Source organism: Schistocerca americana, chromosome 3 (assembly GCF_021461395.2).
Source record: "Schistocerca americana isolate TAMUIC-IGC-003095 chromosome 3, iqSchAmer2.1, whole genome shotgun sequence".
NCBI classification, from domain to species: Eukaryota; Metazoa; Arthropoda; class Insecta; order Orthoptera; family Acrididae; genus Schistocerca; species Schistocerca americana.
The window spans coordinates 890,958,897-890,982,824 of NC_060121.1; the positions used below are offsets into that span (position 1 = coordinate 890,958,897).

At 44.8% G+C, this 23,928-nt stretch overlaps 1 protein-coding gene across 1 annotated transcript in view; it reads left to right on the forward strand.

Annotated features, from left to right (window-relative positions):
* The window catches only part of LOC124606907 (sensory neuron membrane protein 1-like), a 352,669-nt gene extending 330,667 nt beyond the window's left edge, over nucleotides 1–22,002 (forward strand). The window contains exons 8-10 of the mRNA XM_047139010.1: nucleotides 8,778–8,903; nucleotides 10,653–10,832; nucleotides 19,688–22,002. Coding sequence (XP_046994966.1) covers nucleotides 8,778–8,903; nucleotides 10,653–10,832; nucleotides 19,688–19,822 — 441 coding nt within the window. The 3' untranslated portion in view covers nucleotides 19,823–22,002. The remainder of the gene's footprint in view (nucleotides 1–8,777; nucleotides 8,904–10,652; nucleotides 10,833–19,687) is intronic.
* Nucleotides 22,003–23,928: the final 1,926 nt, after the last annotated feature.

Consider the following 23,928-nt stretch of genomic DNA (forward strand, 5'->3'; position numbering starts at 1 on the left):
TGCAGAGTTTTAAATTCCTAAAGTTGTGGTATTCTTTTTGAATCACCCTGTATTATACTGCTGTTCTTCTGTATTAGCTTACTATCGCTGGAATGCATTTAATTTTTGACCCACGTGTGGCTCAAGGTTTAAAAATCTTTTTTTGTGTCCACTTACGGTTTTGTGTTTCTTTCTGCAGGTGTATTCCACGCTGCAACCTTGTTTTGAGGCGAAGCTACAAAAGGTGTTTTGTTATTTACGCAGTAAAGTAACTGTTAAATCCAGAAGGAAAATGGTGTAAAACGTAGAGCGAGAAGAGTAACAAAATCATTTATGGGATAGAGAAATAAAATGTCGACATCGAACATAAATTTTAAGTGTAAGGAAGTCTATGCTGAAACTGTTTGCTTAGAGTTCTGTCTAATATGGAAGTGAGGTGTGGACAATTTACGGTTCAGCTGACAGGAGAAGAGAAACTTTTGCAATGTGGTGTTACAGAAGAACAACGAACATTGGGTGGGTAGATCAAATACTGTATATGTAGCTAATGAATCAAGTTGGGTGGAAAAGAAATTTATGGAAGTAATGAAATTAGAGAATAGTTGGTAGGGCACTCGTCGAGTCTCGAATCGATAGTTAATTTGGTAATTCAGAAGAATGTGGGGAGTAGTACGAGGGGTGATCAATAAGTAATGGCACAATTTTTTTTCTCAAAGCAGGATGGTTTTATTCAGGATTCCAATACGCTAATTATCCCCCTCTCTCTTGGCTGAAAAACCCTATTTTTCAACATAATCTCCGTTCAATGCGACGCCCTTGCGCCACCTTACTTGGTGGGCCTGTACCACTCTACTAATCGATGTCGGAGACAACGTCTTGCAGCATCAATAATCTCGCCATCATCCACGTACTGTTTCACGCGGAATGCGGCCTTTATTGGGCCAAACAGATAGAAGTCGGAAGGTGCGAGATCCGGGCTGCAGTGGGGTGCAGGGGAAGAATAGTCAAATTATGTTTTTTAAGTTCTTCTCGTTTGTGCAGACTTATGCGAGGCCTTACGATGTGCGGAGAAGCAGCATTTTTGCAGCCACAAATGCGCTGAAGTAATTTCTTAAGTTTCCTGAGGGTACACAATTCACTTCAGAGAAGATCGTTGCACCATGGTGGACGACATCGAACGGAATAACCCCTTCAGAGCCTCGAATACCGTCGCCATGACTTTACCGGCTGAGGGCGCAGGTTCAAATCTTTTCTTGAGAGGAGAGGAGGTGTGTCGCCACTCCATGGATTGCCGTTTCGTTTCCGGTGCGAAGTGATGAACCCATCTTTGGTCGCCTGTGACGATGTTCGACAAAACGTTGTCACGATAAGCTTCATAATGCATAAGGAATTCCACACAGTTGGTCCTTCGTTGCTCTTTATGAGCGGCGAGGAACAGAGTGGACACATCTGAGTGCCCCAACTGGTCAAAAAGTGTGTCAGCACTGCCAACAGACACGTCCAATTGAGCAGCGAGATGTTTGATTGTGTTCCGCCTATTACCTCGAATGAGAGTGTCCGTACGTTCCAACACTGCAGGGGTCACAGCTGTGTGCGTCTGGCCGGCACGCAGGAGATTGGACAGGTTTGCACGACCTTGTTGCGATGACGACAGACGCGTCGCCCAACGACTCGCCGTGCTTTTGTTCACTGCCAGGTCTCCGTAGACGTTCTGCAAGCGCCTATGAATATCTGCGATGCTCTGGCTTTGCGCCAAAAGAAACTGAATGATAGCTCTCTGCTTGGAACGCACCTTCGTTACAGACGCCATTATGAAGGCTACAAATAGCGCCGCCACCTGTCGGAACTCGATGAAACTGTAGGGGTAGAAGTGGGAATATTCCACGATGTCCGACAGCAAATTCTTTATTTTTTCATCCGAAGTTGCCGAGAAAAAAAAAAGTGTTGCGTTACTTATAGAACGACCTACATAACTGTAGAGAGAGATCAAGGCTTGACAAATTTGTAAGTAAGCTGAAGTAGATGTAGGTTGCAGTGATTATGGAGAGAGGAGGAGCGTCCCATCGACAACGAGGTCATCAGAGACGGAGCACAAGCTCGGATTAGGGAAGGATGGGGAAGGAAATCGGCCGTGCCCTTTCAATGGAACCATCCTGGCATTTGTCTGAAGTGATCTAGGGTAATCACGTAAAACATAAATCAGGATGGCCGCAGGTGGGATTGAACCGTCGTCCTCTCGAAAGCGAGACCAGTGTGCTAACCACTGCGCCACCTCGCTCACTATGGGGAGACGAAGAGGCTTCTGCACGAGAGAATCTCATGGAGAGCTAAATCAGACCATCATAAAATCTGTCTTTCTTTCTTTCACTGGTGCCATGTCCCGCACTGACGCAGGGCCGGCATTGTTAGGAATGTATTTGGCAAGGTTAGAATGAAGGAGTGGCCGGATGCCCTTCCTGCCGCCACCCCGTAACCCCCGGGATGGAAGTAGTGTACCCCAGCTGTCTGCGTCAAGTGTAATTCATGGAATAGTGTGAACGTGTTCAGATGTCGGCGAGTCGTGTAACTGAGGTGGAACGTGGGGACCAGCCCAGTTTTCACCTAGCGGGATATGGAAAACTGCCTAAAAACCACATCCAGGCTGGCCGGCACACCGGCCCTCGTCGGATTCGATCCAGTACCGGCGCGCCTACCCGAGTTCAGGAAGCAGAGCGTTAGTGCTCTCGGCTATCCTGGCAGGTCATTATACAAGCTGTATGGAATATGTTAAATCCTCTCTTGTTAGAAATTAACCGGTTTTAGCCCCTTTTGGTGCTTATCAGAGCAAAATACGTCGGTTTGCATCACGAGAAAACAAATGGTGAACCGTAACTTACAACGTACTATGGAGCCACCAGTATGTACCAGGAAGTGGGAGCATAACAGGGGTGCTTGACTGACTTGCAACACAGACCTACCTTTTGATAGTGTGTCCTTGAAACCCACTCGCACATTCTCGAACTGCTAACTCACCTGCTCTTTCCTGTAGTGCAGTTGTTCATACCCTGTGCTCCCACATACGAGGGTTGTCCAGAAAGTAAGTTCCGATCGGTCGTTAAATGGAAACCAAAGTGAAAATCAGAAACATTTTATTTGCAAGAGTTAGCTACCCTTTCCAGATACTTCTCTACATAGTCGCCGCTCCGACTCAGATATTTGTCGGAGCGTTATACTAAATTTCCAACACCATCGTTATAGAAGGCAGCTGCCTGTGCTTCCCGATAATTCTCTAAGCTGGTCTATAGCGCGTAGCCTGCGCCCAAGTGTTGTCTTCGTATCCAGCGTTTCATGTGAACAGAGATGATACTCAGGACGAGCCAATTAGGGCGCTCGAACACTTCCCATCTAAAAGGCTGCAGGAGCGTCTTCACTGCGCCTGCAGAGTGTGGCTGAAAATTGCCATGAAGAAGGAAGTGGGTGGCAGTTGTGTCAGGTGGGCTGCATTCATTAAGGCTAAGCCTCTCAGTGGGCCCTCCTACTTGGCGGGAGACATCGTTGTTTTAGGCGCCTTTACTCGCTCACAGTGAGCTCACAACTGAAAAGAGCGTCTTGATGCGATTGACGGTCATACTAGAGACACTACCCAACACATCTGTGCAAAGCATCATCGGGTTTTCAATATGGTGTCCATTTTGCAACCAATCGGAGCTTACTTTCTGGACAACCCTCGTATTAACTCCGATGACGAATTACTCCAACACAACAGCATTCCAGGTGAGAGTGGTAGACCAGCAAAGGAAGAGCAAATCAATGTGGTAAAATCTTAATACTGTGTACCGTTGAAGCCCAGTGTCCACCAGTTTGGTAGATATGCATTCATAACAGCAGTTGTGCAAAGTTGCAAGTGTGTGTTTATCGGAATTCAAGGAACTCATGCGAACACAGCTACTCCTAATCAACAGGACACTACCGTCACGAACGAAACATTCACTCACTAATGAATTTACAATTCTAAGCTGCCTCACCACTGCAGTACTGTGCGACGTATGATTTACGCTCCTTGTGCCATGTGGTGACTTAAGGCTACAGTGTATAATATAATAAAAATATATATAATAATAAAAAATAAAGTGTGTAGCTTTTGAGATATATTGAATTAATGAGATTATTTTTTCGGCGCTCGGACACGCACAATAAGCTAGGCTATGCCTGTAAAAGGGTAAAGAATCCTTTCATATTAGTTACATCATAAGCTAAATAGCCCTCTTCTTGTTGTAGGTTTATGCTTGTACTACCTCTGATCGGCGTATCCACCTACAAAATCTTGACCGTGTCCGTGTTGCGTCAATCGGATCTTCGTGAATTTTCCGAAGTACACACTTGGGCTTCAGTTCCTCTTATTACAGTACTACTTGAAATAATAACTCATACAATCTTTCAGTTGATAAAAAAAGCTATATTCTTCTGTTCGATGCACACTGAAAATACAAACTCTTCACTTATTCTCATCGCCCAAAATGGCTACCTCCGTTCACTAGCAGAGAGCAAGTCCTTCCTCCTACTGAGGGACGGGAAAAACATCTTATGTTTTTTAACATTTGAAAATCAAAAATACTTGACGGTAGGCACAGGCTCTACACTGGGCTACCGCTTCACCTTTTCTCTTTGCCTTTACAGAAAACGAAAATATAAAAGTAAGAAATGCAAAAGGTTCATCATAAATGCCAGGATAGTTTTGGCCCTGCTGACTGTAAGAAACACGGTATTCTCCAAGACACAAAATGATCCAAACACACCGTCGTGATCAAGAACTCGTCAGCGACGATATAGCCACAAGACTGAAGCCGTAAACAGGAAGATAGTCCACATCATCCCACCTACGGACATGTGCTGGAGTGATGGCGTACTGCAAGGCATAAACTTTTCTCAATATCACCATATAAGTGAGTGTACATTGTCAGAATCAAAATATACTTTATCAACACCAATCAAAATCACTGCCTGCCTGACTGTACTTGATTACAAACCATAGAGCTGGAACTGCAGACCGGCGCATGTCCGACCTCTTCCAGCGCCCAGAGCGTTCTATCTGAGCAATGGCTCACTGCTAACTTTTCTGACCTGAAGTGACATCAAACAATCCACTTCAGGATGGTTAATCCTTCTCGTAATCTAATGGACTAACTCTGTTCCAGTGGAGGCACTCTCAGAAAACTACTGGAAGTAATTTTTTGCTACCTGTTAACTCTGACAATACGTAATTTTATGGTGGGCTGTTTTTGCTTTGTCTGCTGCACGGCCTTGGACTATACCACCTGGTCGTAGATGAATGGGTGTCAACCCCTGCAAACTGCTCCAGATTTTTATTTTTGCCCCTGCTGGTATTCATCCGCCCGTCCTCCAAACTTCCCAGCGCCACAATCAGAGCTTCCGCCGCGATGATTTGCGCTTTTGGTGCGCGCCTTCTCCCTACTTCATGACAATGGCTTCTCACGTCCGCTGCCAACTACTGTCAATTCTGATCACAAAGCTCAAACAAAATTCAGATATCTCATGATCCCAAGATCGGATCACGATGCAGTTACCGCCAATCTCACATTAATAAAAATTTACATCCACCCACGTAGGTTGACTTCTCATCTCAATCATTACTTACTCTCCAAATTAAGTAACCCTGAAATAAGCGTCCGCAGTGAGGTTGCAAACCAGTGTAAAGTCATTGTTGGCAGAGATTTATACGAACATCTGTGTTGTTGCCGTAGTACACAGTAGCTTTTCTTGTTTGAATATGTCTCGCCATCCCGCAGTGGCAGATGTTTCGCGTTACATATCAAGGGCTTATTTCAATAGTGGTACAAGTCCATTTTTGTTCATTGTGAGATACAGAGTCCTAAAGTGAAATGAGCTCTGAAAAATCTGCAGTTGAGATACCAGAAATATTCAAGCATATGGCTTCTTGCTAGAGATGACCCTTTCTTTCTGTTGGTTTGGCTGATTCATTTCAGAAGCATTATAGGCAGAAAAGTGGAGGTAATGGTCTTGTACCACTATTGAAATAAGCCCTTCATATAGAATATGACCTATCACTGAACTTATAGATTAAATTTTTCTATTTTGGCGCAAATCACAAGAGGTGATAGGAATGTTTGGTGACCAAACGGACGCATTCGATGTCGTGATCCACCCGGTACTGCTCTGCAAACAGAAATATATGGAAGCGTGAGTAGTGCTTTAAAACGGTTCAGATTGTATTTAAGAGATAGAAGGCAAAGGACTGTTGTAACACAACGTTCAGGAAATTATTGCTTAGTATAAAAATTATTTTGCAGGACTCACAGAAGTTTCCATTTTAGGTCTAATCCATTTTAATTATTCACTGAAGCGCCAAAGAAACTGGTATAGTCATACGTATTCTAATACAGAGATATGTAAACAGACATAACTGCCTTGCGCAGTTGTTACATCGGTTACTGCTGCTACAATTGCAGGTTATGAAGACTTAAGTGGGTTTGAACGTGGTGTTATAGTCAGCACTCGAGCGATGGGATACTGTATCTCGAAGGAAGCGATGAAGTGAAGATTTTCCCGTACGACCATTTCACGAGTGTGCCGTGAATAACAGGAATACAGTAAAACATGAAATTTCCGACATCGCTGCAGCCGGAAAAAGATCCTGCAACGACGGGACCAACGACGACTGAAGGGAATCATTCAACGTTACACAAGTGCAACCCTTCCGTAAATTGTTGTAAATTTCGGTGATGGGCCATCAACAAGTGTCAGCGTGCGAACCATTCAACGAATCATCATCGAAATGGGCTTTGAGATCCGAAGGCCAACTCGTGTTGCCTTGATGACTGCACGACACAAAGCTTTATTCCTCGTCTGGGCGCGTCAGCACCCACATTGGACTGTTGATGACTCGAAATATGTTGCCTGTACGGACGAGTCTCGTTTCAAATTGTATCGAGCGGATGGACGTGTACGGATGTGGACACAATCTCACGAATCCATGAACCCTGAATGTCAGCAGGGGACTGTTCAGAGTGAGGGACGCTCTGTAATGGTGTAGGACGTGTGCAGCTGGAGTGATATGGGTCCAGTGATAAGTCTAGACACGACTCTGACAGGTGACAGGTACGTAAGCATCCTGTCTGATCACCTGCATCCATTCATGTCCATTGCGCATTCCGACGGACTTGGAGAATTCCCGCAGAACAATGCGACACGCCACACGTGCAGAATTGCTACAGAGTGGCTCCAGGAACACTCTTCTGTGTGTAAACGCATCCACTGGCCACCACACTTCCCAGACATGAACATTATTGAGCATATCTGGGATACCTTGCTACGTGCTGCTCAGAAGAGATCTCCACCCCCTCGTTCTCTTACGGACTTATGGACAGCCCTGCAGGTTTCATTGCGTCAGTTCCCTTCAGCACTACTTCAGACACTAGTCGAGTCCATGCCATGTCGTGTTGCGGAACTTCTGCGTGCTTGCGGGGGCCCTACACGATTTCAGGCTGGTGTAGCAGTTTCCATGGCTCTTCAGTGTATGTAAGATACACTACTGGCCATTAAAATTGCTACACCACGAAGATGACGTGCTACAGGAAGAAGATGCTGTAATATGCAAATGATTAGTTTTTCAGAGCGTCCACACAAGGTTGGCGCCGGTGGCGACACCTACAACGTGCTGACATGAGGAAAGTTTCCAACCGATTCCTCATACACAAACAGCAGTTGACCGGCGTTGCCTGGTGAAACGTTGTTGTGATGCCTCGTGTAAGGAGAAGAAATGCGTACCATCACGTTTCCGACTGTTGATAAAGGTCGGATTGTAGCCTATCGCGATTGCGGTTTATCGTATTGCGACATTGCTGCTCGTGTTGGTCGATATCCAATGACTGTTAGCAGAATATGGAATCGGTGGGCTCAGGAGGGTAATACGGAACGCCGTGCTGGATCCCAACGGCCTCGTATCACTAGCAGTCGAGATGAAAGACATCTTATCCGCATGGCTGTGACGCATCGTGCAGCCACGTCTCGACCCCTGAGTCAACAGATGGGGACGTTTGCAAGACAACAACCATCTGTACGAACAGTTCGACAACTTTTTCAGCAGCAGAGACTATCAGCTCGGAAACCACGGCTGTGGTTACCCTTGACGGTTTATCACAGACAGGAGCGCCTACGATGGTGTTCTCAACGACGAACCTGGGTGCACGAATGGCAAAACGTCATTTTTTCGAATAAATCCAGGTTCTGTTTACAGCATCATGATGGTCGCATCCGTGTTTGGCGACACCGCGGTAAACGCACATTGGAAGCGTGTATTCGTCATCGCCATACTGGCGTATCATCCGGCGTGATGGTATGGGGTGCCATTGGTTACACGTCTCGGTCACCTCTTGTTCGCATTGACGGCTCTTTGAACAATGGTCGTTACATTTCAGATGTGTTGGAACTGCATGGGCAGCTGTACCTGTACACGCCATCCAAGCTCTGTTTGACTCAATGCCCACGCGTATCAAGGCCGTTATTACGGCCAGAGGTGGCTGTTCTGGGTACTGATTTCTCAGGATCTATGCACTCTAACTGCGTGAAAATGTAATCATATGTCAGTTCTAGTATAATATATTTGTCCAATGAATACCCGATTATCATCTGCATTTCTTCTTGGTGTAGCAATTTTAGTGGGCTGTAGTCTATTTGACCCTAAATGGAACTTACCATTCGGTTTTATTTCAAGATAATAATTATGCAGTTACTGAAAGTGAAACAGCAGAATACATTCCGTGTGGTGTTCGATGTTTCAGGAGACTGGCACGCCGCTGGTGGGGGCGAAGCGGCTGCAGTTCAACATGAAGGCGGTGAGGGTGGCGCAGGTGCCGGCGCTCCGCAACGTCAGTGAGGGCCTGTTCCCGCTCCTCTGGGTCGAGGAGGTCAGTAACCACAATCGTTGCTTGCCCTTCAGAGGTTTGTCCCGCACACTTTAGTTGGCAAACAAAAACATCTACACTTGTACGCTTGCCACAACTTCATTTAAGTGCAAAACGTGGACAAATTCCTTTCTGGAAAGAATCATCATGAGTGACGAGTCTTATTGTTATCAATTGAAACCAGTCACAAAGCGACAAAGTGCGAAAATTCGCATGAAGGTTCAGTGCTTTAACGACATAACATTCAAACCAGTTTGACGTGTGGGTCGGAAAACATCCCAGTGAGGGACTTCTATGATTGCTTCACATGGTTATATGAACGTTCTGTGGGTTGTACTCAAGTGGTGGAGACTATGTAGAACACGTCAAAACATTAAAGCCACCTTCTCTATTTTTTTTATGAATACAGTCATCGAATGTTTCTGGACTGACAAGGTATGTATCCACTAACAAATATGAATGAAAATTTAAAAAGAACAATCACAGAAAGACAAATAAAAATTAATGGTACGAAGCATTTTATGCGGCTGAAACAAGAGACTGTGGTGATGCTGGGTCCTGGGATCTGTAGTGCAGTCGAGATTCTAAGTAATGCTCAAGGTGTTCCATTGGCTTCGGGCTGGGAATCTGGGCAAATCAGTCCATTTCTGGAAATTTAATGTTCACAAACCGTTGCATCCAAATGCAGCTTGATGACAAAGTGGACTGTCATGCTGATGCAAGCAGTCATCGTCTCCGAAATCTTCTTAAACGCACTGGAAGACCAACCCGGACCACGAAAAACATCCTATTACTATAATACCACCTCCACGCACTTCACTGTTGGTGCTGTATGTGATGACAGCTCACGTTCTCCAGACATTCGCCGAACCCAAAGCCTTTCATGTGATCGCCACAGGGCATAGCGTGAGTCATCGCTCCAAATAACACATTTGCAGTCATCCAGCATACAGTGACGTCGCTCTTTATACCACCCGAAGTGACGTTTAGCACTGGACTGCAGAAGTATGTGCCTTATGAAGAACTGGTTCACTCCCAACACACAGTCAATGTGGCTAGCTACACTGTTGGTAGCACATTGGAATTCACGAGCCGTTCTTTCCACTGATTCCATGCGACTGTTTGCAACCATCCACTACAGTGCTCGACGGTCTCTGTCCATCAACATATTTGGTCTGCCTTGTCTCGGTTTAACTCTGGTTGTTCGTTCATGATTCCACTTCAGTCACATCACCAGCAGTCGACTTGGGCAGCTCTAGGAGGGCTGAAAAGTCACTGACATACTCGTTACGCAGATGACAACCAGTGATTAGTCCACATTAGTAGTCATTTAGCTGTCCTGACCGATCAATTCTATTGTTACTGAATCTCTACTGACAACACAACACTCCCCGTCTTCTTTAAAACAGATGGGTCGCCTCTCGTAATGTCAAGTGGTCAGCACCGCGTTACAAAAATTGGTTCGAGTGGCTCTAAGCACTATGGGACTTAATATCTGAGGTCATCATTCCCCTAGACTTAGAACTACTTAAACATAACTAACCTATGGACAACACATAAACCCATGCCCGAGGCAGGATTCGAACCTGCACCGTAACAGCAGCGGGGTTCCAGACTGAAGTGCTTAGAACCTCTCGGCCACAGAGGCCGGCAGCTCCGCGTTACACAGGGGTGTCTGGACACTTTTGATCATGTAGTGTAAATATTGAGAATATAGTTGATGTTGCTTATGCAATGTGGGTGTGTTTTCAGGGCGTAGAGCTGGAAGAGAAGCAGCTATCGCAGGTGCGCGCGCTGTACGTGGCGCGGTCGTCGATGGGGGGCGTGGCGTGGGCGGTGCTCGCGGTGGGCGTGGCCGCGCTCCTCTTCTGCGCCGTCCGGCTGGCCAAGGCCAGAGTAGCTGAGCGCAACGGGTCGCTCTCCCTGGACAAGGTGCGTACGAACGCTGTCTGCAGGGGAGGGCTCTTACACTGGGGCACCAAACCAAAGTGTCTTCAGAAGTCAACGGCCAATGGCACGAGCTGTCCAGCTGGCCAAGGCCAGAGTGGTCGAGCGCAACAGGTCGCTCTCCCTGGACAAGGTGCGTACGTCCGCTGTCTGCCAGGGACGGCTCTTACACTGGGGCAGCAAACCAAAGTGTCTTCACAAGCCAATGGCACGAGCAACTAATCATTTGGTGAGCCGAAGGTAATAGTCCATTCAGGTTCTGTGGATGGTGTACAACGAGGTACAATCAGGTCAACTCCCTTGGAGTCTCAGTTAGTGTTCAGAATGTCCACCGAGGCAGCCACCGTGGGTACTGCAGGGAACGACTTGATGTGGTAGAATCAAGGAGTCTTTGTGTTTGGGGAGGTCAATGTCAAATTTCTGACGAATTCATGAGTGTATATACCCCAGAAAGTATCACGGTAATACCGTGCAACAGCTCCTGTAGGCTTGATAAAACTAAACTAACCTCCTCCCAAACACATTATGTAGGCCCAATGGTACCTACAGGCTGCCATGTGATCCTCAGCTCACAGACGTCACTGGATGCGTATATGGATGGGCATGTGGTCAGCACACCGCTCTTCCGGCCGTAAGTCAGTTTAGGAGACCGGAGCCGCTACTTCTCGATCAAGTAGCCCCTCAGTTTGCCTCACAAGGTCTGTGTGCACCCCACTTGCCAATAGTGCTCTGCAGACTGGATGGTCACCCATCCAAGTGCTCCTGTAGGCTTGATAACGGCACCAAATCGTCGAGAAAGACCGTCCATATGTTTCTTCATGTATGCCACATTTCAACGACCTTGCCGCAATGGTAAGACCGGTTCACGTCCGATCACCAAAGTTACGCGCTGTCGAGCTGGGCTAGCACTTTTTTTTTTCTTTTCTTTTTTTTTTTTTTTCAAGATATGAGGGATCGATAATGATATTTATTAAATATCAATGTACCAAATTCCTGATGTTTTTAAAATCAGTCCTAGCACCTACCATGGAAGTCAATCCACGAGTCTCTACTAATGGCGTTTTGCACTCGTTATAGAGGTGACTGTCGATATCCGCTTAGGATATGCAGCGATACTACAGTATACTTAAAGCTTCTCTAACACACATCTGGCCACCCAGCTCTAGATTTTGCATGGTTGCTGAAAGTCGTTTACGTTGACTGCCCAGATGTTCCGCTTCTGTAGCTCAGTGGTCAGCGTGTCTGGATGGTATGCGGAGGAAGAGCAGCTGGGTTCGATTTCCGATACTGCCAACGAATTGTTCTCGATAGGAGGCTTGGAATTGGGTGTACTTAACCTTTTGATAACAACTGAGAAACTATTTGATCGTATAGATCTTATAATTAAATTTTCCTTAAGACATTTAGGTCTCTTCTTTATCTACGATAATGGTGTGAGCTGAATAAATGAATGAAAATTTCTTCAACAGCCGGGACTTGAACCTGGGTCTCCTTGCTTAGTGGGCAAGAATGTTGACCATTACACCACCGCAGCACTATGGCTGATATCACTGCACGCGCTACACGAGTCCAGTGCCCTCCCCACCACAGACTTCTATTCATATCTTCAGCTTATTTTCCCCCTAAGTCTTCACTATTGCCAGTGCTCTCCAGCATTGGGCATGATGGGGAAATCTTGATGAGTAGTGACTCCGAGGTCTGCAAAGCCGACAACGGCCGGGAAAGCGGTGTGATGTCTCCCAGGCCCTTCCATACCGCATCCAACATGGCCTTTGGCAGATGATGACACGGCTGTCGGCCGGTCGCGACTGGCCCTTCGAGGGCCGGGGCGCGGAGCTTTGCTTGAGAAATATAAAGACGGTTTCCCTGAAAGGGCGCGGCGGATTTCCTTTCTCATACTTTTCTAACCGGAATTTATGCTACGTCTCTAATGACCTCATCGCCGATTGGACTTTAAACCCTGTTCTTCTGTCCTCCCTTCCGTCCTTTCTTTAGAATGTCTGCAAAATCTATTATTTTATTCATAACTGCTGTTTTTAAGCAACTTTGGTACATTTTTCAGCATAAAATCAGTCGTCAGTTGCAAACACAATTTCATTTCGCTTTGCCAGTGCTTACAAAGAAACCTAGAGAGGCCTACAAAATTAGGGATTTTAAAAATCTTTAGACTTTGACTATAAATTTATGCAAAGTCTCGCAGAAAGTTACTTACTATTCTTTTAGCAGATGTCAATGTCTTCTCCAAACTCTGTCCGATCAGGCCTCCATCTCTAATGGTCGTAAGTTTTGAGAACATTTCGTTTGCAAAACATCGTTTTTTTTTTATTACTTATAAATGCACAGGAACCATCACAATCGCAAGAAACTTCTTTTTTATGAGGTTATCGGTTTCGGTCTGTTTTAGACCATCTTCGGACCTACCACCATAATGGTAGACGATTGCTGTAAACGGTGCAGGCCAAGTACGCTAACTGAGCAGTTACCTACCATCATGGTGGTAGGTCTGAAAATGGTCTGAAACAGGCCTAAACCGACAACCACATAATAAAGACGTTTCTTGCGGTTGTGACTGTTCCTGTGAATTTTTATCTAATGATCGCTCTATCGACGGGACGTTAAACACTAGTCTCAGAGTCACCACAAGGCGATGATATTCCAGAAAGCATTCTGGTCGGACGAGACTGTTACTGTCCAACGTGAATCCACACTACGTCCTGAGCACGGGACCACCTCACCTGCCACATCTACCAAAACAAAGTCATTCATCTCCGGTCCAGAAGCCGTTAAGGCTTTCATTCGTAACCGTGTTCTGGAGTCCTTACCAGGTAATATAGACAGCAAATTCACTTGCCTCTGATATCTAGTTCGCTGAAGCACACCTGGACACTGGCGCTTGATTTGGAGGTACGCGGTTCGAATCATACTTATGCCAGAAAGTTTCAATGTTAATGTTTGTCTACTACGGGGGTAGGGGGGGGGGGGCAGGTAACGGTTTAAAGTTGCTGATCACCAGACTTTGCGTCAGAGTACTAGGTTAAATTACCCACTCCTCCAAGGTGTCTCCTGGGTTGAAGGCATGTTACGCTGGTGATGGTGATCCGTTCGACAGATGGATTCACTATGCTCAACGGTCCTCTTGGTACTAATCGAGAAGAGTTGATTGTATGATGCCATCGAGTTCATCATTTCCTGTGTCTCATATGGTAGATACGTGTCACCACACTCTACGCACATCCATTAGACTCACCTAACACTAAGACACAATTCTCACACACTGCAATGAGAGGGGCCATTATGCGCAGTGAAACGAAGACTTTTCTGAGTAGGTGAACTGCAACAGCTCCGCGGTTTCTCTCAGTTATCGCTGCCATACATTTCCTCTTTGCCTGGGACTCGAGTAGGCACGGCAGCAATCCCTGGGCAGTGCTGCTTCTGTACAGGACTTCACTTGCTGCTTGCTAATAGGGTAGTACATGTACAGTCTTGGAAAGAAAGGCGTAGTAATTGAGTTAATACCAATAAAATGTTTCTGTTGGAAAAACGTCACGACATTTTTCATACGCTGCTGTCGAATAAAATCTGTTTAATGACCACCAGTTCCGTCAGAGAGATAGTCATGAGGTCCATAAAACCAAGCCAGTGTGAGAAGAATAGATAATAGTACGACATCAGCAATAACCTGTAGTCTCGGTAGCTCGCGTGTAATCACATCCTCTTAACGTTGCCTAATATTATAAGTCAAATGAAAACGAGACTGGTGGAAAAATGCAAATAAACTGTTTATTATTTCAAAAATAGTCGCCATAATTCTAAATAAATTTATCCCACTGTGAGACAAGACGGTTAATGCCTTCAAGGAAAATTGTGTGCAGTTGCCTACGGAGCCACGATTGTACCCATCAAAGTACTTCTTCGTCCGAAGCAAATTGACAGCAACGAATCTCTGTTCTTCAGGGCTCCAAAAATATGGGAACCGCCCGGGGAGAGATCGATAAGGTATGGAGGACGTGCAAGGGCTTCCCAGCGAAACGTCTGCAGCTTAGTTGAAACAAACGTGCCAACATGTGGGGTGGGGGAGGGGGGGGGGGGAGGGAGGGTGAAATAAACTCACAGCAGAATGATGCCGTTTGTCAACATTTCGGGGCCTTTGAACTTGATGGCACGTTTCAATTTTTTCAAAGTCTCCACGTTCTGCTGTGAAAGACATTCGTGGTCGTCGATTTGCTTCGGACGAAGAGGTACCCGCTTGGGTACAGTGATGGGTCCATAGGCAGCCACAAACATTTTCACATACAACCATTGACCGTCTTCTCTCACAGTGACATAATCGTATTGACAGTTATGGTGATTACTTTCGAAATAATGAATAGTTTACTTCCTTTTTTCTATCAGTTTTGTTTGACTGCCCCTTATAATAATAACACTCTGTTTCATGTTGAGAGTCATCTTCGATACCACTACTATCAAACACAGCACTTCATTTTACAATAAATTTTACACTCTGCAGCGGAGTGGCCACTGTTTTGAAACTTCCTGGCCAATTAAAACTACGCGGGACAGGGTCTTACGAGGGTAGTTCAGTAAGTAATGCCCCACATTTTTTTAAAGAGCAATTGATATACACAGACAAACGTCTGTTTTGGTGCTTCATATCTGATGTTTGTTCTGTGCGCCGGTGAAGTTTCGAACCGTTCTAGCAGATGGCAGAGCCGTAGTACAGCGTCAAAATGGCGTCAACATACGACTCACGTTACAAGCAGCGTGCTGTTATTGAATTCTTGTGTGCAGAAAAAGACACCGTGGTGAACACCCATAAATGCTTATATGCAACGTATTGAGATGCTGCAGTTGATAGGAAAACAGTTGGGCGATGGGTAAAGAAAGTTACAGCCTCAGGAAATGCAGAAACAGAGCTCCATGATCAGCCACACTCGGGACGTCCTGTCACAGCCACTGCTCCAGACATCCTGAATCGTGCAGACGCCATTATTCGTGCAGACCGGCGCATCACAACTAGACAGTTGTCGGTCACTATTGGAACGAGGTGCAAACGATGGGTTCCACGAATGTTCACAGCGGACCACAAGATTCAAAGAATGGTCGTTTTGTCTGAATTGTTGATGCGTTTTGAGACCGACAGAGAGGTCTTTTCGTCACGGATCGTTACGGGGGACGAAAGCTGGGTGCACCACTTTGCGTCGGAAACAAAAAGCCCATGGAGTGACATCATCCTCATTCACCACAAAAGAAAAAATTCAAGACAACCCCCTCTGCCGGAAAAGTCATGGTGACAGTCTTCTGGGATTGTGATGGTGTCATTCTCATGGATGTGGTGCTAAGAGGGCCAACCAGCAATTCAGAGGCATACTTGAATACTCTGAATAAACTCAAGAACCGTTTTCGACGTGTTCGATCGGACAGGAATCCAGCAGAAATCTTGCTCCAACACGATAATGCACTCCCACACACAAGTCCGAGAATCCGGTAACACATCGCCAAATTGGTTTGGACATCATTGCCTCATCGACCCTACAGTCCAGACCTGGCACCCTCGGACTTCCATGTCTTTGGGTCGCTTAGAGATTCTCCACGGGGAACACACTTTGAAGATGACGAGAGTGTCAGTCATGCAATGAAAACATGGCTACGCCTACAGGAGAAGAGCATTTACCAGCACGGAATACATGCTCACCCGGCCGGCCGTGGTGGCCGAGCGGTTCTAGGCGCTACAGTCTGGAACCGAGCGACCGCTGCGGTCGCAGGTTCGAATCCTGCCTCGGGAATGGATGTATGTGATGTCCTTAGGTTAGGTAGGTTTAAGTAGTTCTAAGTACTAGGGGACTGATGACCTTAGAAGTTAAGCCCCATAGTACTCAGAGCCATTTGAACCAACATGCTCACCCACAACATTGGCGTACGGCCATAGAACGTGATGGAGACTATGTAGAAAAATAGGACACTGATAAGACATGCTGATGTCTATTGTCCGCATATTCTGACTCTTAGTAATAAATATATTGTGAGAAAAAAATGTGGGGCATTACTTATTGAACGACCCCCGTAAATTTGGGACGTTGCCTTTCGCAGACAATACCAGGGAGATTTAACACTCTGCCTTCTTTCTGCCCTATTTAGCCATACTTTCTCTGTCATTGCTGAGGTGCTTATTTCACAAACATTGCAACTACGATGACTCAGAACGTGGAGCAGGGTGCTTCTGGTTAACATCACATTCTGTTACAATGCATTAAGTCTTCTACACGTGCTCGTACATGTGTACTCTGCAAGCACCGTATGGTGAATAGTAGAGGGTACTTTGTACCATTAATAGTCATTTCCTTTCCTGTCCCCCGTGTAAACAGAGCGAGGGAAAAACGGTTGTCGTACGAGTCATTCTATCCATAGTGCTCCAACAGTCCTTACGCGAAATGTATGTTGGTGGCAGTAGACTCGATCTGCAGTCAGATTCAAATGACTGGTCTCTAGATTTTCTCAGTGGTGTTTCGCTTCAAGAACGTCGCCTTCTCTCCAAGAACTCCCACTTGATTTCCCGAAATATTTCTGTAATACTCGCGTGTTCGTTGGAACTGCCGATAAGAAACCTAACAGCCCGCCTCTGAATTGCGTCGATCTCGTCCTTCAATCCGACCTGTTGTGTGTGTGTGGGGGGGGGGGGGGGGGTCAAAACGCTCGAGCAGTACTCAAGAATGGGGCGCACAGTGTTTTATATGTGATCTGCTTTATAGACGAGCTAGAGTTTCCTAAAATTCTCCCAGTAAACCAAATTCGACTCGCACTAACGCCGTTGCGTGCTCGCTCTATTTCAAACTGCTTTACAGCGCTATACCTAGATATTTAATCGCCGGCCTGAGTGGCCGAGAGGTTCTAGGCGCTACAGTCTGGAACCGGGCGACCGCTACGGTCGCGGGTTCGAATCCTGCCTCGGGCATGGATGTGTGTAATGTCCTTAGGTTAGTTAGGTTTAAGTAGTTCTAAGTTCTAGGGGACTGATGACCGTAGAAGTTAAGTTCCGTAGTGCTCAGAGCCATTTAATCGACGTGATGGAATGAAGCAACACGCTACCAATACTGTATTCGAACATTACAGTATTGTTTTTTCTACTCATCTTCGTCAACTTACATTTTTCTACATTTAGAGCAAGCTGGAATTCATCACATCAACTAGAAATTTTGTGTAAGCGGATATGATTGTGAAAGAATACTAGAGATTTATTTTTATTATTGATATTATAATAAGACAAGTGGTCCAAATACCTTCCCAGCACCTAATTTCGTCCCTCTAGGAATTTTCGGTCTCCGCAGTTAGTAATAAAATCTGCGTGTACTTGCGTGACCCTGTCGATTGTATCGTTGAGAGGGTTTGTTGTGTGGAGCACGTGTAGTTTGCGTGTACGAAGGAATTCATTTTTTTTTTCATGCTGAGGTGAATTAGTAAAATTAACAGCTTGCCGTTCCTGCACTGAACACTGATTTGTGTTCAAATACTGGGTTGTATGTCAGTCGTATTTTTTAGTTTCTGGTATGTAATCGCTATAGCCAAGAGTGTGGCCTATGTTGCTCTAGCGGCCAATATAATAAATCTGGTGATGTTCGTGCTTTCATCCCCTGGGCATTTCTATTTTCGTTCCGTTGAAATTTGGAAATGTTATTAAACAATGATTTTATTTGCTATCTTTAAGGATCACTTTACTTTTTTGATATAGAAACACGCAGGGGGAGAAAAATGAATTAGTAGCATGAAATGTTTAGTTTGTTATCACGAAACATGCTGTTTATCTACACGGACATACAAACTCTTATCGTACACATCTTTGCAAGGCTGAAAAAAAACTTGAAACGATTTTTCATTCATGACATTAGAGCGTTTCGTAGTAGTGAAACTGCGTGGCAGTGTTAGACAGCAAAAATAGGTTGAAACTAGTTGTACTAGAGAGAATTTTTGTGGGGGACGATGTAACGAACACTTGTTTTTGTAATTCTGCTTTTTATTGTTAATATTTATGTCAAATACTGGCTTCAGTATCTTACAGCAATTTGTTTGTAACTTGCCTTTAAGTTGCGCATTAATTCAGGAATTATAGAGGTTCTAACGTGTTAAGGTGGCGGAATTTGGGCCATACCGTATTAAATATGCCGAGAAGTTGACTTTTTGTGGCATTTGCACTTGCATTTTCCAATTATAGTTCTCGATTTTGACGGGATAGCTTTTTCAAATCAGGCATTACGTTGTGTGGTGGGTTGCCAAGCAGCTACTTATTCTGGTGATCACGAGATATTATAATATGCACAAGCTGTGAGCCGCCACATAACTGAAAGGTTTGTTAGAATTTTTTTAGTTTTAAAGTTTAAGTACGTGGTTATCCGCAAGTACCGCCGGGGTTTCAGATGACGATTGCCTGAAATCTACAAGGCATATACAAAATAGATACTTGTCAGTGGATAGGGCGTCTCTTCAAGTTTGTAACTCGAACTAAATATTCTCAGTACGGCCACGGTCTTTAATGCACCAAAGGCCAGTACGTGCACACAGTCCATTGTAGTCACTGATATGGATCTAAGCAACGGTGACAGCAATATAATGCGGCAGCGTAGACAGGATGACTTGTCTACATGTTCTGACACAGTTGCCTTCCGCTGCAACTACGTCACCTTGCAGTCCTCTTCCGAAACCCCAGAGGAACATTTTTTTGTACTTTCCTATTGACTAAGTAGGAGAAACTTACGAATAACCCTGTGTTTTTATGCCGCCATGACTTATTGTAACGGCAAACTGTAGTCTGTAGTAGCGTCGGTGAACAAACCAGTGGCTGTTTGTGGCAGGGTGTGACCGCCGGGGGTAAGCTGTCGGTTCCGACGCTGGGCGCTGCCTACCCGGAGTCCGCCGCCAAACGGCCGTCGCCTTCCGCCGCCGCCCCCGCCGCCCCCACCGGCCCTGTGGACGCGACGCATTTCTGACGCCGCCCCCGGCCCCCGGCAGAGGCGGTAATCATCGGGGGACCGCTCTGGTGCGGCCCCCACCCACAACGTGACGCCACGGCGTCCACTCCGACATGCGTCTCGTCTTGCCTCCCTGGTCACCACGGCTGGACAAACCGCAGCGGCGTACGTCACAGTGCCAGGACTAGCTGTCTGTCGGTTGTCCCACGTGTGACGTGAGTGCCGAGTTGTGGACGAAAACAGTATTGCGGCACGTGGAATCTGCCGACGCCGTATGAACTCTAATCAAACCATCTGTTGTATTTCCTCTTTTGGGTACCTTGGCAGTCCTGTAAGTAAGGTACACATGGTGGGTGTTCGGGCTATGCCAGCGGGTCTGTGCAGCATATGCCAACTGCTCTACATCGTCTGCTGCTTACTTCTGGCAAGTAGTAACTGCTGTTGTCTGCACTTTGACGATCTTTTTGTGAAACTCGTGCGTGCATGACTGCGTTGATCCCAGACAGTTGATGATAGCGTGTCCAGAGCCTCCTATAGGGAATTGAGTAGAAGGCTCTGAACTCCTTAGCGTCACCTGTCTGGTGGCAATTTGGTCGCGCACCCTCGACCTTAGGATGAAGCCCCCGTAAGAAGTGTGGGCATTGGCAATTGCTCGTTGCTGGGAGTAACCACCATCCATCACCTGACGATGCCGAGAAGACGCCTCGAAGAAATTTTGTGGGTTTTGCACTACGTGGTCCACCGGCAAACGAAGGGCCGTACATTGAATATACTATCGATGTGAAAAATCTGATGCAAGTACCATGAACATCGCACATTAGAGGTTATTTTCCAGATTTATAAGCCGCATCTAAAAGACATAATACACTGTAATTTCCTGATATACAAACGAGGGTTTTGGCAAATGATAGGTGGCCAACTACTTAATTTCGTATGAACCTTGATATTCCAACAACCTTTTTACCCTTTTAAGAGGCATTCGTGAGGTAATATCATGACACTGGTTGACCACTTGTTAACGCACGCGCTAAAAGTTTTTTGCAAAACTGTTCGAGGAATGTACTCAAGTTCAGGAGCAAAATACACAGAATCCTCTGTTGTGGAGTAAACATCAACAGTGGCTCACATGCCTCTATATGCTGCAAGGATGGGAGAAGTGATTACATCGCAAAGCGGATTCCTACCACCTTAACTATGAATTTCAGTACATTTCCAAGATACAGGTGAAAAATTTTTCAGCGCAAACATTAACAAGCGTAAATAACAGTAGTGGTATTTTCAATAACTTTCGAACGTCATTCAAGGAAAAGTCATTGTTCTGTTTTAAAGAAATTGCGTCTACATCTCGTGTGATAAAAGCGATCTTCTACCGTTCAAAAAATGAAAATGTGTATTACGTTCTATCTCACTTTTCCTGTATAATAGGTGATATATGGTCTTCACACACAGGAATATGAATTGTCTGCGGTACATAAAGATATATGACAAGGAATTCGCAAAATTCTTCGTGACCTCACACTTGCGGAAGATTATTCGCACAGCTGCTCATCTACCCGAAGCATTCTGGAGAAATCTGCACCCTACTGTATCTTCGTTCACCTTCAAATATTTCCATAGCTTACACACTTCTTCCCCGTCGTTCAAAGTTTGAATGAACTCCAAACGGATCTAACCAACCACCACACAAGTAGCAACGAACCACCGAACGAAGTCCTTCTTCAAAAATACTTAGCCAGATATGACGCAAGGTGGTGTGCGTTCTACGCCAAAGACATTCAAAGAAATTCTGCACAACAGAGGTATTCACATAAACTGTTAACAGATTTTTTTTTTTTAGGCTTTTGTGGACTTCGCTGGACATTTATGCCCAGATCTTAAGTGTCTCATACATACAGTGCAGCCACTTGTTGCTCCACTTTTCTCTACTGATACGGCGTTATTTTCAAAGGAATCACTCAAAGAGGGTCTACCCATACTGTAAATTATTTTATGAAGTTAAGCACTTTTCACAGGAAACGTATTACAAAGTCAGTCATACAAGGAGAACGAGTGTGCATCACATGAACATATCTATTACGAAACATGTAATATAGTGTTGTTGAGTTATGTGCTCGTAATGTGTTGCTCCATAAGACAATGCGAGTCAGTGACAATATTAAAACACTGTTGAAATAAAAAACAAATATTCTTCACTTGTTTACTTGTGTTTCCCTTTGTGTTGATGTTCCCTATGTTTTTGCCTTTGCAGAGGTTTCAGTGTTTGGTTTTCGTGAATTTAATGAATTTATTTTAAAATGTTATTAATAAAGTTCAAACGAATGTTGGGGATGATTAATGGTAATACGATATTCTTCATGGGTAGATGAAGCGATGATGATGGTGTTCCGGCTCATTGTGGTTGTGTTGACGATTCTGATGACTTGATATAAATACAGGGTTATTAAGAAGATGGAACTAATTTACTTAATTCTGTTGCATGAAATCTAAATTGGACATGAATAGCCTATATACACACGAGCACACCGGTTATAAATGTTCAGTGTGAACCTCTCCATCCACAAGACTAAGCCCGTTCCACAAGCTGTCTTCCGGCGGATGTGATGCGCTTCCGCGGGTAGGCAGAGGTGGAACGTAAACTGCCTCTTTTGCAAAGTCCTGCAAGAAAGTCACGTGGGGTAGGATATGGAGATCTAAGCGACCGAAGAGGAAGAGCCAGGACTTCTTTTCCCTCGCGACTTATCCATGGTTGAGGAAGGGATCGATTCTAAAACGCCCGGACATCAGCTAGCCGAGACTGAGCTCCAGTCTTATGAGTCTTTGAGTAGTGAAGGAAAAGGCCATTGCTCTGTTATGTCTAGATACATTTTTACAGTAATAGTGTCCTTTGCAAAAAAAGAAGAGCCAATAAACATGGTTTTTTGATGAGGGACAAAACAAGTTTAGCTTCGCTGAGTCTCTTTTACATTAAAATGTTTCATAGGATCTGGTAAACCCATACTCGAATGTTACTGAAGATAGTAGAACTAAAACACAAGATGCGAAAGGTTATTTACTACTTGTACAGAAACCAGACGTCATTTATAAAGAGTCTAACGGCATGAAAAGGGAGCAGTGGTTGATAAGGGAGTGAGACAGGGTTGTAGCCTATCCCTGAAGTTATTCAGTCTGTACATTCAGCAAGCAGTAAAGGAAACCAAAGAAAAATTTGGTGTTTCGTGTATGTTCTCATTATTATAACTGAAACTACTGATAACAGAAAAACACAATTTAATCTTTCAGTTTTTTCTCTAGTATATATTTTTCTTTTGTGAAGGAGATGACATTAACCATTATAAACATTTTGCGTGGGATTTGGTTTTGTCCTTTAAAGGCCGTGACTTCTATTTCTTGGGTCGAAGCTGCTTAATGCTACTGGCAGTAAAATTTTATTTTCAAATGTCTGTTTGAAAGGTGTCCTCCCTATCATCTGTAAGAAGTTGATAGTCAGCAAATAGTGTTTTCATTGGATAATTTTGTTAATTGCAGTTACGGATCTAAAACTCTTGATTTTCTTAGACATTACGTCAACAATTGAAATAAAACAGCCCTCGATCACTATTTTTTAACGAATTAACCGGGTTTCAGCACTGCTAGGAGTGTCTTCCTCAGAATTTAAATCAAAGAATGGTCTATAACATGACCACAGAATTGTGACTAAAAACGTATGATACAGAGTATAAGTACAGAATCATCGTGAAAGGCTGGCAGTACTTATATGTCATTTATAAAATAATAAATATGAAAAAAGGGCATTAGGCACAAAGATATTTAAGATAAAAGAAATTGTGAAGGCGAGCCAATTAAGGGCTGAGTTTTTTATGTGCGCCACTTCTGTATTTCCGACCTGTGCGAATCGATTCAAATTTTGTTAGAAGGTAGAGCAATACTGGTAATTAGGGGCCTTCCTGTGGTTTTGTAAAAGTTGTATTCGTTGCCGAGTCAACAAAAATCTACTTCGGTTGCCAAGCTATGGCGGACTTATGTCACAATCACGGTAGAGTAAGAGTTGAGAACCAGAATGAAAAATGCTCCTATCATAGAACAAAAAAGACTAATATGTCCTGGGCAGAGTTAGGGCTGTAAAA